The 13,212-nt window shown below is 40.9% G+C and overlaps 1 protein-coding gene across 9 annotated transcripts in view; it reads left to right on the top strand.

The window, feature by feature from the left end:
• Positions 1–13,212, top strand: part of nid2a (nidogen 2a (osteonidogen)) — a 120,962-nt gene that overhangs the window by 104,495 nt on the left and 3,255 nt on the right. For all 9 annotated transcript variants that reach the window (XM_055640404.1, XM_055640409.1, XM_055640405.1 and 6 more), the window contains 7 exons: positions 4,031–4,252; positions 4,609–4,778; positions 8,706–8,835; positions 9,716–9,887; positions 10,559–10,716; positions 10,833–10,956; positions 12,522–12,652. In XM_055640404.1, the coding sequence (XP_055496379.1) occupies positions 4,031–4,252; positions 4,609–4,778; positions 8,706–8,835; positions 9,716–9,887; positions 10,559–10,716; positions 10,833–10,956; positions 12,522–12,652 (1,107 nt within the window). The remainder of the gene's footprint in view (positions 1–4,030; positions 4,253–4,608; positions 4,779–8,705; positions 8,836–9,715; positions 9,888–10,558; positions 10,717–10,832; positions 10,957–12,521; positions 12,653–13,212) is intronic.

Genomic DNA, 13,212 nt, shown 5'->3' with positions numbered 1-13,212 from the left:
CAGTTGGTGCACTTCAATTTTGGAGCATGTTGGAATGATTCCTTTTGGGAAGTATGTGATTGCGTTAAGAATAACTCCATTGGTGCTTTGTATGATTTGGCAACAAAGGGAATCCGATACTAATCCGATAGTAAAGCATGTATGATTTGAAATTCCATAAACAGAGCTGTACACTTGGACACTTTGTTCCACTTTGTCCATGCTGGTCAAGTTGGCGTATTCAGTAAGACCCATCTGCCTGCATTTGGCCCCATGTCCTCTAAACCCTTCCTATCCATATATCTGTCCAAGTCATAATTATTTACTTCCTCTGACAGCTCATTCCAGATACGGACTATCTTGTCAATGAGAAAATAGTCTCCGAAGACCTTCTTAAATCTCTCCCTTCTCAACTTACGCTTATGTCATCTAGTTTTTTCATCCTCTACACTGGGGAAAAAAAAGACTGTGAGCATTTACTTTATCCATGCCCCTCATGATCTTTTACACTTCAGTAGAAACATAGAAAAATAGTTGCAGGAGTAGGCCATTCGAGCCAGCATTGCCATTCAATATGATCATGGCTGATCATCGAAAATTAGTACCCCGTACCTGCTTTTCCCCCATAACCCTTGATTCCTCTAACCCTTAATTCCTCTACCTATAACTCTTTCTTGATAACATCCAGTGAATTGGACTCCACTTCCATCTGTGGCAGAGAATTCCACATATTCATAACCCTCTGGGTGAAAACGTTTTCCTCATCTCAGTCCTAAATGGCCTACCCCTTATTCTTAAACTGTGACCCCTGGTTCTGGACTCCCCCGACATCGGGAACATTTTTCCTGCATCTAGCCTGTCCAATCCTTTAAGAATTTTATGTTTCTATGAATCCCTCTCATCCTTCTAAATTCCAGTGAATAGAAGCCCAGTCGACACATTCTTTGATCATATGTCAGTTCCGCCATCCTGAGATTTAACCTGGTGAACTTACGCTGCACTCCATCAATAGCGATATTGTCCTTCCTCAAATTAGGAGACCAAAATTGCACACAATACTCCAGAGCCCTGTCAAAATTTCAGTGGAACCTCCTTGCTCCTAAACTCAAATCCTCTCGCAATGAAGGCCAACATGCCATTAGCTTTCTTCACTGCCTGATGTACCTGCATGCTTACTTTCAGTGACTGATGTACAAGCGCACCCAGGTCTCGTTGCACCCCCCTTCCTAATCTGACACCATTCAGATAATAATTGGCTTTCCTGTTCTTGCCACCAAAGTGGATAACCTCACATTTATCCACATTATACTGTACCTGCCCACTCACCCAACCTATCCAAGCCACCCTGCATTCTCATAGCATCCTCATCGCAGCTCACACTGCCACCCAGCTTTGTTTCATCCACAAACCTGGAGATGTTACATTTAATTCCCTCGTCTAAATCGTTAATATATATTGTACATAAGTGGGGTCCCAGCACCGAGCCTTGTGGCACCCCACTAGTCACTGCCTGCCATTCTGAAACAGACCCATTAATTCCTACTCTTTGCTTCCTGTCTGGCAACCAGTTCTTTATCCATGTCATTACTCTACCACCAATACCATGTGCTCTAATTTTGCACACTAATCTCTTGCGTGGGACCTTGTCAAAGGCTTTTTGAAAGTCCAGATACACCACATCCACTGGCTCTCCCTTATCCATTCTACTTGTTACATCCTCAAATAATTCCAGAAAACGAGTCAAGCATGATTTCCCCTTCATAAATCCATGCTGACTTTGACCAATCCTGTCACTGCTTTCCAAATGCGTTGCTATAACATCTTTCATAATCGACTCGAGCATCTTCCCCACTACTGATGTAAGGCTAACTGTCCATAATTCCCTGTTTTTTCTCTCCCTCCTTTCTTAAAAAGTGGAGTTACATTGGCTATCCTCCAGTCCACAGGAAGTGATCCAGAGTCGAGAGAACATTGGAAAATGATCACCAATGCATCCACGATTTCTAGGGGCTACCTCCTTGAGTACTCTTGGATTCCGACCATCGGGCCCCGGGGATTTATCTGCCTTCAGTCCCAACAGTTTACCTAACACCATTTCCTGACTAATGTGGATTCCCTTCAGTTCCTCCCTCCCACTAGATCTTTGGTCCCCTAGTATTTCTGGGAGATTGTTTGTGTCTTCCTTAGTGAAAACAGAACCAAAGTACTCGTTTAATTGTTCTGCCATTACCAATAAGGTCACCCTCGGTCTGCTGCACTCCAAAGAACAAACGTCCCAGCCTATCCAACCTCTCAAGTTGTGACTCAATCCTTATAACTTGTGGATATGATGTTTATTTAAACGTTGTACTCTCCCATGATGGTTTTATTGGCAAACAGAATTCTTGCCTTGAGGGGATGTGAATTGGGGCCAGGTTGCCTTAAATTCTGTCTTGAGCAACTCTGCTGATCTTTGATAATGAAACCAGAAAACGCTGGAAACACTTGGCAGGTCAAGTTACAAATTGTTCCTTCTACTTGATTTTGTATACAACTCCCCAATTTGGTTACAGCACAGATCACTGATTTACTAATCCAAAAATGGCAACAACTCAGTGGTTTCTCTGCACATTTGAAATGAGAAGTCAAAAGTCATATAATTTGAGCAATAGTTTATGAAGAAAGAGGGTTGACACAGATCTCTTAATTTCTGATGAGTTCCAAACTGAAACATCGCCTGCCCATTCGCTGCAAATGCTGTCTGACCCCAGAGTTCCTCCAACACTTTGTCTTTGGCTCAAGATTCCAGCATCTGTAGTTCCCTGTGCCTCTCAATTTTAATTGTTTTTTTTTTTCTTTTAAGGTTTTTGGCTCTGAATTTACTTATGCATTATTTCCAACACAAAACAATTTCAAACTTGCCTGTTCCTAAACCGTTTTTTTGTTCAAATTGATTTGTGCAAAAACTTTTTCATCGAGTCTTTATCAAACATGTTCCCAAAATCAACCACACCCCATATGTACCCTCTTCAAAAAGTATCCCTTAAATAAGACAACTTTGAACTTCCCTTTTAAATTTTAAGCTATTCCTGATCAGATTATGTAATTAAAAGTGATCCTAAATTTTATCCATTGCACAATTTAGTTTAGAGACACAGCATAGAAACTGGCCCTTCGGCCCACCGAGTCCATGCGAACCATCGATAACCCGTACACTAGTTTCACATTATCCCACTTTTGCATCTTATACACGAGGAGCAATTTTACAGAAGCCAATTAACATACAACCCAGCACGTGTTTTGAATGTGGGAGGAAACTGGAGCACCTGGAGAAAACCCACGTGGTCACAGGGAGAACCCACGTGGTCCAACACATCTGTGCCGACCAAGATGTATTCAGTATTTACTTTAATGTCATTTTAACTGAGTACTTACATACACAGATGAAACAAAAAAATTGGATGCTCCATCTAATCTCATCCCACATGCCCAGGTTTGGTCCACATCCATCTAAAGCTCTCCTATCCATGTACTTGTCCAAATGTCTTTTAAATGTTCTTATGGTACCTGTCTCAACTACTTTCTCTGGCAGCTCATTCCATATACCCACCTATGTGGTAAAACTTGCCGCTCGGATTTCCGCTAAATCTTTCTCCTCTCACCATATACACTCTAGTTCTTGATTCCATGGAAAAAGACATTCATTCACATTCAAGTGCATTCATTCTATTTCCCCTCATGATTTCATACTACTCCGTAAGATCAACCCTCAGCCTCCTGCGCTCCAAGGAATAACATCCTAGCCTGCCCAAAATCTCCCTATAGCTCAGATCATCTAGTCCTGGCAACATCCACATAAATCTTCTCTGCACTGTATCCAGCTTGATGACATATTTCCTGTAGTAAGGTGACTGAAACAGAACACTTAAAGTACTTCAAGTTTTATATTTGAAAAAAATAAAGGCTGCATGAATTATGCATTCCATGCAGTGAATTTGTTCATTATAAGGAAACATTGATCAGTAAAAGGAGATTGCACATTTTAACCAAGTTGCTGTGTGATGCTTTGCAGAGCCCCTCCAGCGACCACAAACAGTGTGCGAACGTTGGCGCTCCAGCCTCCTGGAGCACTACGGAGGTAGTCCAGCTGATGATCAGTACGTACCCCGGTGCACTGAGTTTGGAGAGTTTAGTCCTCTGCAATGCCATGGGAACAGTGGTTACTGTTGGTGCGTGGACCAGGAAGGTCGCGAAATGCCAGGAACCAGGACGGAACCGGGCACTCCACCTGCATGTGAGAACTTGCATCTCTTACTTTGGTTGCAAAGCAATAGCTTTTTAATGGTCGAGGGAAAAACAATAAAGAAGCATGATATCTAGTAAAGATTTTACTATTTGCTTTTCAGAAGATAGGCCAGTTTATTTTCTAGAAATAAAAAGTTTGCATTTACTTAGTGTGAGTTTATAAGAACAGGGAAGAGAAGTGGTGGAAGGGGAGGGGGGTTGTTTGTAGGTTAGTTACTTAATGTTCAATTCAATACTCACAAAAATATTCTTAATTAATGGCAGCAAAAATGGATAAAATAGCATGGTAACCATGGTGCCTTTAATAAACACACAAGCTGATGATATTGTTTCTGTGTTCACCAGGTATACCCACTGTTCCACCTCCCGTTACCCAGCCAACTACAGCATCAGTTGTGACTGTACCACCCGCAGGAGCCTTCCTTCTGTACGCTCAGGGACAACACATTGGGTACCTGCCCCTGAATGGTACTCGGCTGAACAAGGACGAAGCCAGGAGCCTGTTAGCTCTTCATGTAAAGTATCTACTTCAATAACTTTCACCATCAGAAACTCTCCACGGGGGAATGGAGAGTGCGGCTGATGGAATGTAAATGGTTTATTAAATTGCACTCAAGCTTATTCAAAAGCACTGGAATGGGAAATGTTTATAACTTGGAAAAAGAGATGGATGTCTTGATAGTGAAGGCTGAGACCATATGTTTCAGATTTCCTTACGGCATAGAGGCTGTTAGGCCCATTGATTCTATGCCAATTTCAGAGTCAACTCATTAATCCCACTTCGCGACTTATCAACAGATGTTCGTATGTGAAGGAGACTTGTCCACAGCAGGTGAAATGGATTTGAGGTGTAGGATCCACCTTTCATGTTGTACAAATGGTTGAATATATTTTTATCCATTTTTAATTATCTTGTTATTTCTGTGAAGCCTGCATTGTAAGTGCCCTGAATTTCTGCGAGTGTCTGCTGCCAGCTGAGTGAAACCCACCCAGCCAGGTTTTTGAGGCAGAATCACTTAGTTATACAGAATGGAAACAGGCCCTTCAGCCCAACTCGTCCATGCTGACCAAATTGCCCGAGCTGAACTAATCCCACCCACCAACCTTTGTCCCATATCCCTCGAAAACTTTCCTATCCAGTTATCCCATCCAAATGTCTTTTAAATGTGTTATTGTACCTGCTCAACTACCCCCTCTGTCATCTCGTCCCATATACCCTATATTCTGTGTGGAAAAAGTTGTCCCTCAGGTTCCTATTAAATCTTTCCCCTCTTGCCTTAAACCTGCACCCTCAAAGAAGGCCAAGGCAGGCTGCAGATTACAGTGGCTGGACCTGCTCCAGGTTCACCTGTTACAGCCTCCATCGGTGAGGCAGCACCTTGCTGTTCCGGCTGAGGATCTCCAAGTCCCAATTGAGCTTCCAAACTTCACGATAAAGCCATATGGTTGTGGCACTTAGAGCTGTGAGGGCAGTGTCTTGGGGCATCTTAAAGGCTGGTATTGGTATTTGTTATTGTCATGTGTACTGAGATACAATGCAAAGTTTGTGTCTGTGCTATCCAGTCAAATCAGATTATACAATACATGAGTCAAGCACACATGTACAACTGTTAATGCAAAGAGAAAAACACCAGAGTGCAGAATATAGTGGGTTTTCTCCGGATTCCTCCTACACTCCAGACGTACAGGTTTGTAGGCTAATTGGCTTTGGTAAAATTATAAATTGTCCCTAGTGTGCAGAATAGTGCTAGTGGACAGGGTGATTGCTGGTCGGTGCAGACTCGGAGGGCCAAAGGGCCTGTTTCCACGCTGTGTCTCTAAAGTCCAAAGTAAAGTGCTTCAGTGGTTACAGATTAAGTTGAGCAACTTAAAGACGAATTTAAGGCTAAGGCATATATATTACATAAGATAGTAACAGGGGCCACGTAGAGAGTTGCCATATCAGATTTGTACACCGTGTAATCCAAATGCTGAATCTCTAAAGCCTACAGTGTTACAATATTGAAGTGTTACAGTGAAAGAAAAAGCCCAAGGTCTGCAATGAAGCAGCTTGGAACTACAACCTAGATTATGGAGGACTGTTCAGCGGTCTGATAAAAGATGGAAAGAAGCTATCCCTGAATCTGGTGGAGGGGAAGATGCTGTTCCTGAATATAGTAAGGAAATTGAGCATTAAGGGATAAAGGCAAGGAAGTAAACTTGAACTATGTCAAACCCGCTAAGATCCTATTGCTCAGAGGAGATGGTTGATGGAGTTGAATGATCTGCTCTTCTAACTACTTATGGTATTCTGTGAATTTGCGCTGGAGACAGTGCAGAGTGGATTCACCAGGATGTTGCCTGGGCTGGAATGTTTCAGTTACGAGGAAAGATAGAATAGGGTGGACTTGTTTACCGTGGAAGGGGGAGCTGACAGGAGTTGTGATAGACAAGGGGTACAGAATTATGAGTGGCACTGATAGAAAGTAACTGTTCTCCATAACAAGAGCCTGAGAGCAAAGGTTTAAGATGAGGAGTAGCGAGGTAGTGGGGAGCTGAGCATTTTATTTTATCATTTTCTTTTGGAGGAATATGGATCAAATGCAGGTAGAAGGGATAGGTTTAAATTGGCATCATGTTCAGCGTTGACATTGTGGGCTGAAGGGCCTGTTCCTGTGCTATTCATCCAAAAGGGTGACGGCAATCTGGACAACATTGTCTCAACAGGTGGTGGACGCAGGTACTCTTATAAAATGTAACAGCGCCTGGACGGACCGGATCTATGAGGTTATGGCTATGACCAAGTGATTGTAAATTGAATTAATATAGGTGGGTATTTGGGGGTTAGCATGGACGTGGCGGGCTGAAGGGCCTGTTTCTATACCCCATGACTCCTATTCTGGTTCACTTGCGGCCTTCAAGAAGAATGCTATCTTGACCCTACTGGGCAAAATCCCAATATTTCCCACAGTGTAAAAGATACAATTTCCCTAGGAAAAGCAACATCCCCTGTCCCCCACGCCAACATTTAGAATTCAACTGAAATTATGCATAATTCTAATGCAACCTGTATTGGGGGTGACTCAGACTATCTCTGAGCAAGTTGTTATTCCCAATCCCAGGAATTTGGAATTGATAATTTTTGGTAGCTTTGATGTTATTAATTAATGAGCATCTAATCTGGTTTCATTAAGGTCATTGCAGAGATTCAAGATACAGGAAAATGAGAGGAATGAATATAGCCACTGTTGATATCTGTGGGCAACCATACACGACAAAGTGATCAGACATCTTGTGTAACCAGTCATTTTCTTTCTATGACTGCACATTGGCAACTTATGCTTTTTTAAAACATTACTACCTCAATTTTATATACATGTTTTTGATTAATTTAATCATTTAAATATAATAATAATAATAATAAATTTTATTTATGGGCGCCTTTCAAGAGTCTCAAGGACACCTTACAAAAATTTAGCAGGTAGAGGAAAAACATGTAAGGGGAATGAAATAAATAGTAGAGACATGACTAGTACACAAATTAAAGACAGAATTCAATTCAAAACACAATTTGAGGCCATTCATGCACAGATGAAAAGGGAGGGGGACGTGGGGCTAAGGATAGGCAGAGGTGAAGAGATGGGTCTTGAGGCAGGACTGGAAGATGGTGAGGGACACGGAATTGCGGATCAGTTGGGGGAGGGAGTTCCAGAGCCTGGGAGCTGCCCTGGAGAAGGCTCTGTCCCCAAAACTGCGGAGGTTGGACTTGTGGATGGAGAGGAGACCGGCTGATGTGGATCTGAGGGACCATGAGGGTTGGTAAGGGGAGAGGAGGTCAGTGAGATATGGGGGGGCTTTGTAGGTGAAGACCAGGATTTTGTATAGTTATGTTTTATTATATATTATATAAATACGAGTTGTGTTTCATAATTGGACAACTTAGACTTCCAGGCTCAAGAACAGCTGCTTCCCAACAATCCACAGGCTTCTGAACACTGCACAACACTAACCTCAGCAATTATCATCTTCTGTGAATGTATCTTTGGTTGCACTTTTGATATCCGTTTTGCACTATTATGGTGCTTAGTACTACTGATTGTTAATTTATTGTATTATTATATATTATGTGTTTGTTATTACATTCATGAGCTTGTTCCGCTACAACATGTAAGAATTTCATTGCTCTGTAGCCAATACATATGACAATTAAACATGCATCACTCTTAATCTAAATAATCAAAACTCCAGTAAAATTACATGTACAGCCTTGGAAAGAAACTGGCAGCATTTTCACAAGTGAATTCACACGTGGAATTCATTATTGTTTAATACAAACTTGTCTCGATGTGAGGTTCTCTAATTATTTTACAGATCTGTATGTCTGCCCAGAGTCCATTTTAACTTGCCAGGTTCTGGTCTGTGAGACAATTAACTTTTATTTTGCTTTATCTTTCCCTTCCAAGGGTTCAATTATTATTGGTATTGATTATGACTGCAGGGATAAGATGGTTTATTGGACTGATGTCGCAGGCCGAACTATTAATCGAGTTAGCCTGGAAGCTGGTGCAGAACCGGAAATGATCATTGATATGGGTAAGTTCTCAGTCATTCAGGACGTGAAGATTAATACGTTTTTACATTACACAAGTACAAAAACCATGAGTGCAAGTAAAAAAACAGCGCTGTAAGCATTTTTTGAAAAGAAAATTGTGTAAAAGAGTTTAACAGACATAATGAATATTAGGGACATTACTAATTTTTGAAGGATTGGACTGAAAGTGGAGCGCTAAATATTACATTGTGCTAGTTGTCCCTCTTTGCCTCATTTGTGGTAATGTTCATTACGTGTATTCATTTGTCCACAGTACCTTAATTTATCCCACATTTCCCCAGATCTGTGGGGCCCCGAGTAATTTGTCTGCAAAGAGGAAGAGAAAGGAAAGCCCCTACATTACAGATGTAGATGGTTTCTGATCTCCTTCCTGTACACGACTTTCAATGGGGCCCTGCAGAATTGCGCATAAGAAGTAAATACAATCAGACCTCGGATGAATATTTGCTGAGGACAAGGATCTTCAAATTAAAAGCTGCCCAATGGTGTGGATTTTTAGTCAACACCATTCACTGACTTTAGGAGAGCAGGAAAGATAATCATGTTTTCTTTTGCACTTCACTGCCATTTTAACTTGGAAACACTGTTCTACTAAGATGTAAAACAGATTGCAAGTTCATTGTTGCAAAAAATGCAAACAGGAAACCTAGTGCACTAGTGTGTTATCTGGCAGGGACAAAGAATTTCATTAATGTCAAGGTCTAAAAATGTTTTGTAGAAACACAGAGAGTAGGAGCAGTCTTTGAGCCTGCTTCACCAATCAATGACATATCTCACACTCTACCTGAGATTAGTTGGCACATACCCGTTAAACTATAAAAATATGTAATATTTTATTTTTTTTACCTGCTTTTATTTTAGGATTAACTAGTCCTGAAGGTCTAACCCTGGACTACCATCACAGAAGGATGTTTTGGACTGACAGTGGATCAGATAAAATAGAAACTGCTGCATTTGATGGTTCTGAACGGCGAGTTCTTGTAGACACTGATCTGGTAAACCCCAGAGCAATTGTAGTGGATTCTGCTCATGGGTAAGTTTTGCGTGGAGCCAAAATGTTTACCGATTTAAAATAATGGACATTAGCTTGTCTATATTGCCAGTCATATAGCATGGAAGCAGACCCTTTGGCTCAATTTGTCCAAAATGCCCCATCTAAGCCAGTCCCACCTGGCCCATATCCCTCTAAACCGTTCTTACTCATGGACCTGTCCAAATGTCTTTTAAATCTTGTTATTACACCTTCCACTGGCAACTCGTTCCACAGAATTTTTTTCCAGAAAATACAAAGATCTCAATTTATTTATTTCCATTTAGATATTTAGCTTGCATCACCTGTGTAGACAGCCTGATTACACCTTTTAAAAGTTGTCATGCAAGCAGCAGGTTTTCCACAAATTGCTATTGCAATCTAAATTACATGATTAGAATAATTTTGTAGAGATGTTGTTACCCCTCAATATTATAATCTGAAATCCATGCACAGTTTTTAAGGATTGTGAGCATTTCCATTACAGTGCACCGTTCCAGCAGTAATGTTCCAATGGAATTAAAAGCCTGGGGCCAACAAATGTTTCCTTTTAAGATAAGCTCACCAGATAATGGTTGGTTTTACAAATTCTAAATGACAGGCTCACACAGTCGCCAGATTAGATACTTGGACTGGTTTGGATTGAATCTTATGTTCTTCTGGTTTCCTTCCAGCAATCTTTACTGGACAGACTGGAATCGTGAAGCTCCTAAAATTGAGACTTCTCGTGTGGATGGAACAAACCGAAGGATATTGATCAATAAAGACATTGGATTGCCCAATGGGTTGACATTCGACCGGTATTTCTCACAACTCTGCTGGGCTGACGCTGGTAGGTTTCATGGAATTAGTTGGCGGAAAGAATCCTGTTTAAAACACATTCTTAGAATGAAGTTGTGTCATCCCATGTCTGGCACTAACTTGTTGCACTTTCTCTGTGATGAATAGGAACCAAAAATCTGGAGTGCGTAAACCCAGACGGGTCAGGGAGGCGTGTAATACAGAGTGGCCTGAATTATCCCTTCAGCATTGTTGCTTACTCAAATCATTTTTACTACACAGATTGGAAGAGGTACGTAAACAGAATTGTTGGGGATAAATGCAAGGATGTCTTGAGAGCTGCCTCTAATGTATAACTGGATATTTGTCAGACCCCAAAACAGGGGAAAGTTATTTTTAAATGTTTGTTTATATCTCTCAATCAATAGTATCCTACAAATATCAAAGACTAGAGAGCATTGCTTTGAGGTGAGAGGTTAAAACACCTGTATGGGACAGGTTTTATACGTACAGTGATGATTGCCTGAAATGGTGAGGGAGATACAACAGTGGTGTATTAATTAATTGTCACTGAGCTAGGAATTATTTTGTCATTTAAAAACCCGTCTCCTCCTCGACTACTCCCTACCCACACCTCTCTGGGCCTTTTCATCTCCAACTACCATCTTGACTTTTTCACTCCCATCTCATCCTCTCCAAACACATAGCCCTCCACTCACTGAGTTACAATCCCAATCAAAAAGCATGTGAATTCAGTGACCATTAGGCATTAGTAATGCCATGTATCAATTGTATTACTTGGTAAAGGAACAATCAATGGTTTAATTTTTAGATTCATTGTGGGTTATATCTGGCAAAATCCTTTTTTTTTAAATCCATGTTTCCCAAGGAAAGATGCCACCTTAAACATGACAGTGGTTCTATGTGTTACATAGAAAGTTTGGTGATGATATAAACCCAGAACACGCTAATTCCCATGTAATTAGATGAACTGGCTCATGTTCAGCACAGAAACAGGCCCTTCTGCACACAATATGGGCTGAACACACTGTCAAGTTAAACAAATCTCCTCTGGCTACACGTGATTTATTTCTCCTCATTTTCTACATATTCATATGCCGATCTAAAAACCTCAAGTGCTACTATCGTATCTACATATACCACCACCCCTGGCTGTGCCTTCCAGGCGCTCACCACGCTGTTTAAAAAAAACTTGCTCCTCTCACGTTAAAGCTATGCTCTCTAATCTTTGATACCAATGTTTTGATACTCATGATCCAGAAGCATAGAGGCAGCAACACATGTCAAGTGAATTGCTACTGCTTGCATGCTTCTGAATCAGGAGTATCAAAACATTAGCGTGAGACTGTTTAATCCACTTTGCGGTGTCCTGCACATGTGTACTTCAATGGACATTCATGGCATCACAAGGCTGATTAGAACATTGAGCATAACAGCAGGATGGTGAGTGAGAAGAGCTGCAAGCTGTGAAAAGAGAAACTTAAGGCAAAGGGTTTTGTGCTTGTGGCTAAATGTACAAAAATCTTTCCAAATAGGCAGGGGAGGGAGAGCTTTGGCTGCCTTCACAAGCTCAAATAGAGGATAACAGAAAATGTACCACAATGATCCAGGGGAACCAAGAGCATTCTTGTGTTCTACAACAGTAGATTCACATAGTCTTACAATGTGAAAACACGCTCTTCAGTCCAACATATCCCACCTACCTGCATTTGGCCCATATCCCGTCTATTCACTTATTTAAACCGTTTGATTAGACCAAAATGGACAATGAATCTGGTCTTAATTCTTCATTCCAGCTGGTGCACACACTTCATATGATGTTTTTTTTATTTTCAGAGATGGAATTATTGTTCTACCTAAAGTTGGGAGGCAGAATCAATATGGGAATCAGATTCTTGATGAGTACCTACCTGATCAGCGATCACATCTATATGGAATAACCGTGGCTTATCCTTCTTGCCCATATGGTAAGGATAAAATATGACATTTCTTAAGAAATATGATTTTGTTGAATTCAGAACTCAGTGCTAAAAGTAGATACTAATGACTCCAATGCCCAATATATAGTTACAATCACGCTGAATTTAGTGTTTGATAGTTTTATTGCCGTCTCCTGTATTTAATTTAAATTTACCTTAGAATAATTTCAGAAGTGGTCTGTGTCTGACGCTTAAACATACCTAATGCGCCACAATGCGGAGAACTATATTCTGCACTCTGTATCTTCCTCTTTGCTCTACTTATTATACTTGAGTCTGACTTGATTCGATAGTGTATAAACCTAATGTAATGCATGCTATCCAGTCAAATCCAGTATGATTTGATGTGACTTGATGACACACAAACAAAAGCTTTTCACTGTATCTGTAAATGTGACAATACCTTGTAATCTCCTGTGCACTCACTACAATTGTCTCTTTACGCTCTGTAAAATGCTGCGTTGGTAAGAACTTTGTTATTTGTACCCGCATGGTTTCTGTTCAAGTTATTCCGTGTGATTAAATGCACAGCCTGCTTGATGCCACTG

Source organism: Leucoraja erinacea, chromosome 9, assembly GCF_028641065.1.
Source record: "Leucoraja erinacea ecotype New England chromosome 9, Leri_hhj_1, whole genome shotgun sequence".
NCBI lineage: Eukaryota > Metazoa > Chordata > Chondrichthyes > Rajiformes > Rajidae > Leucoraja > Leucoraja erinaceus.
Note: the sequence above shows the minus strand (reverse complement) of the source record. Positions and strands in the feature narration are given on the sequence as shown.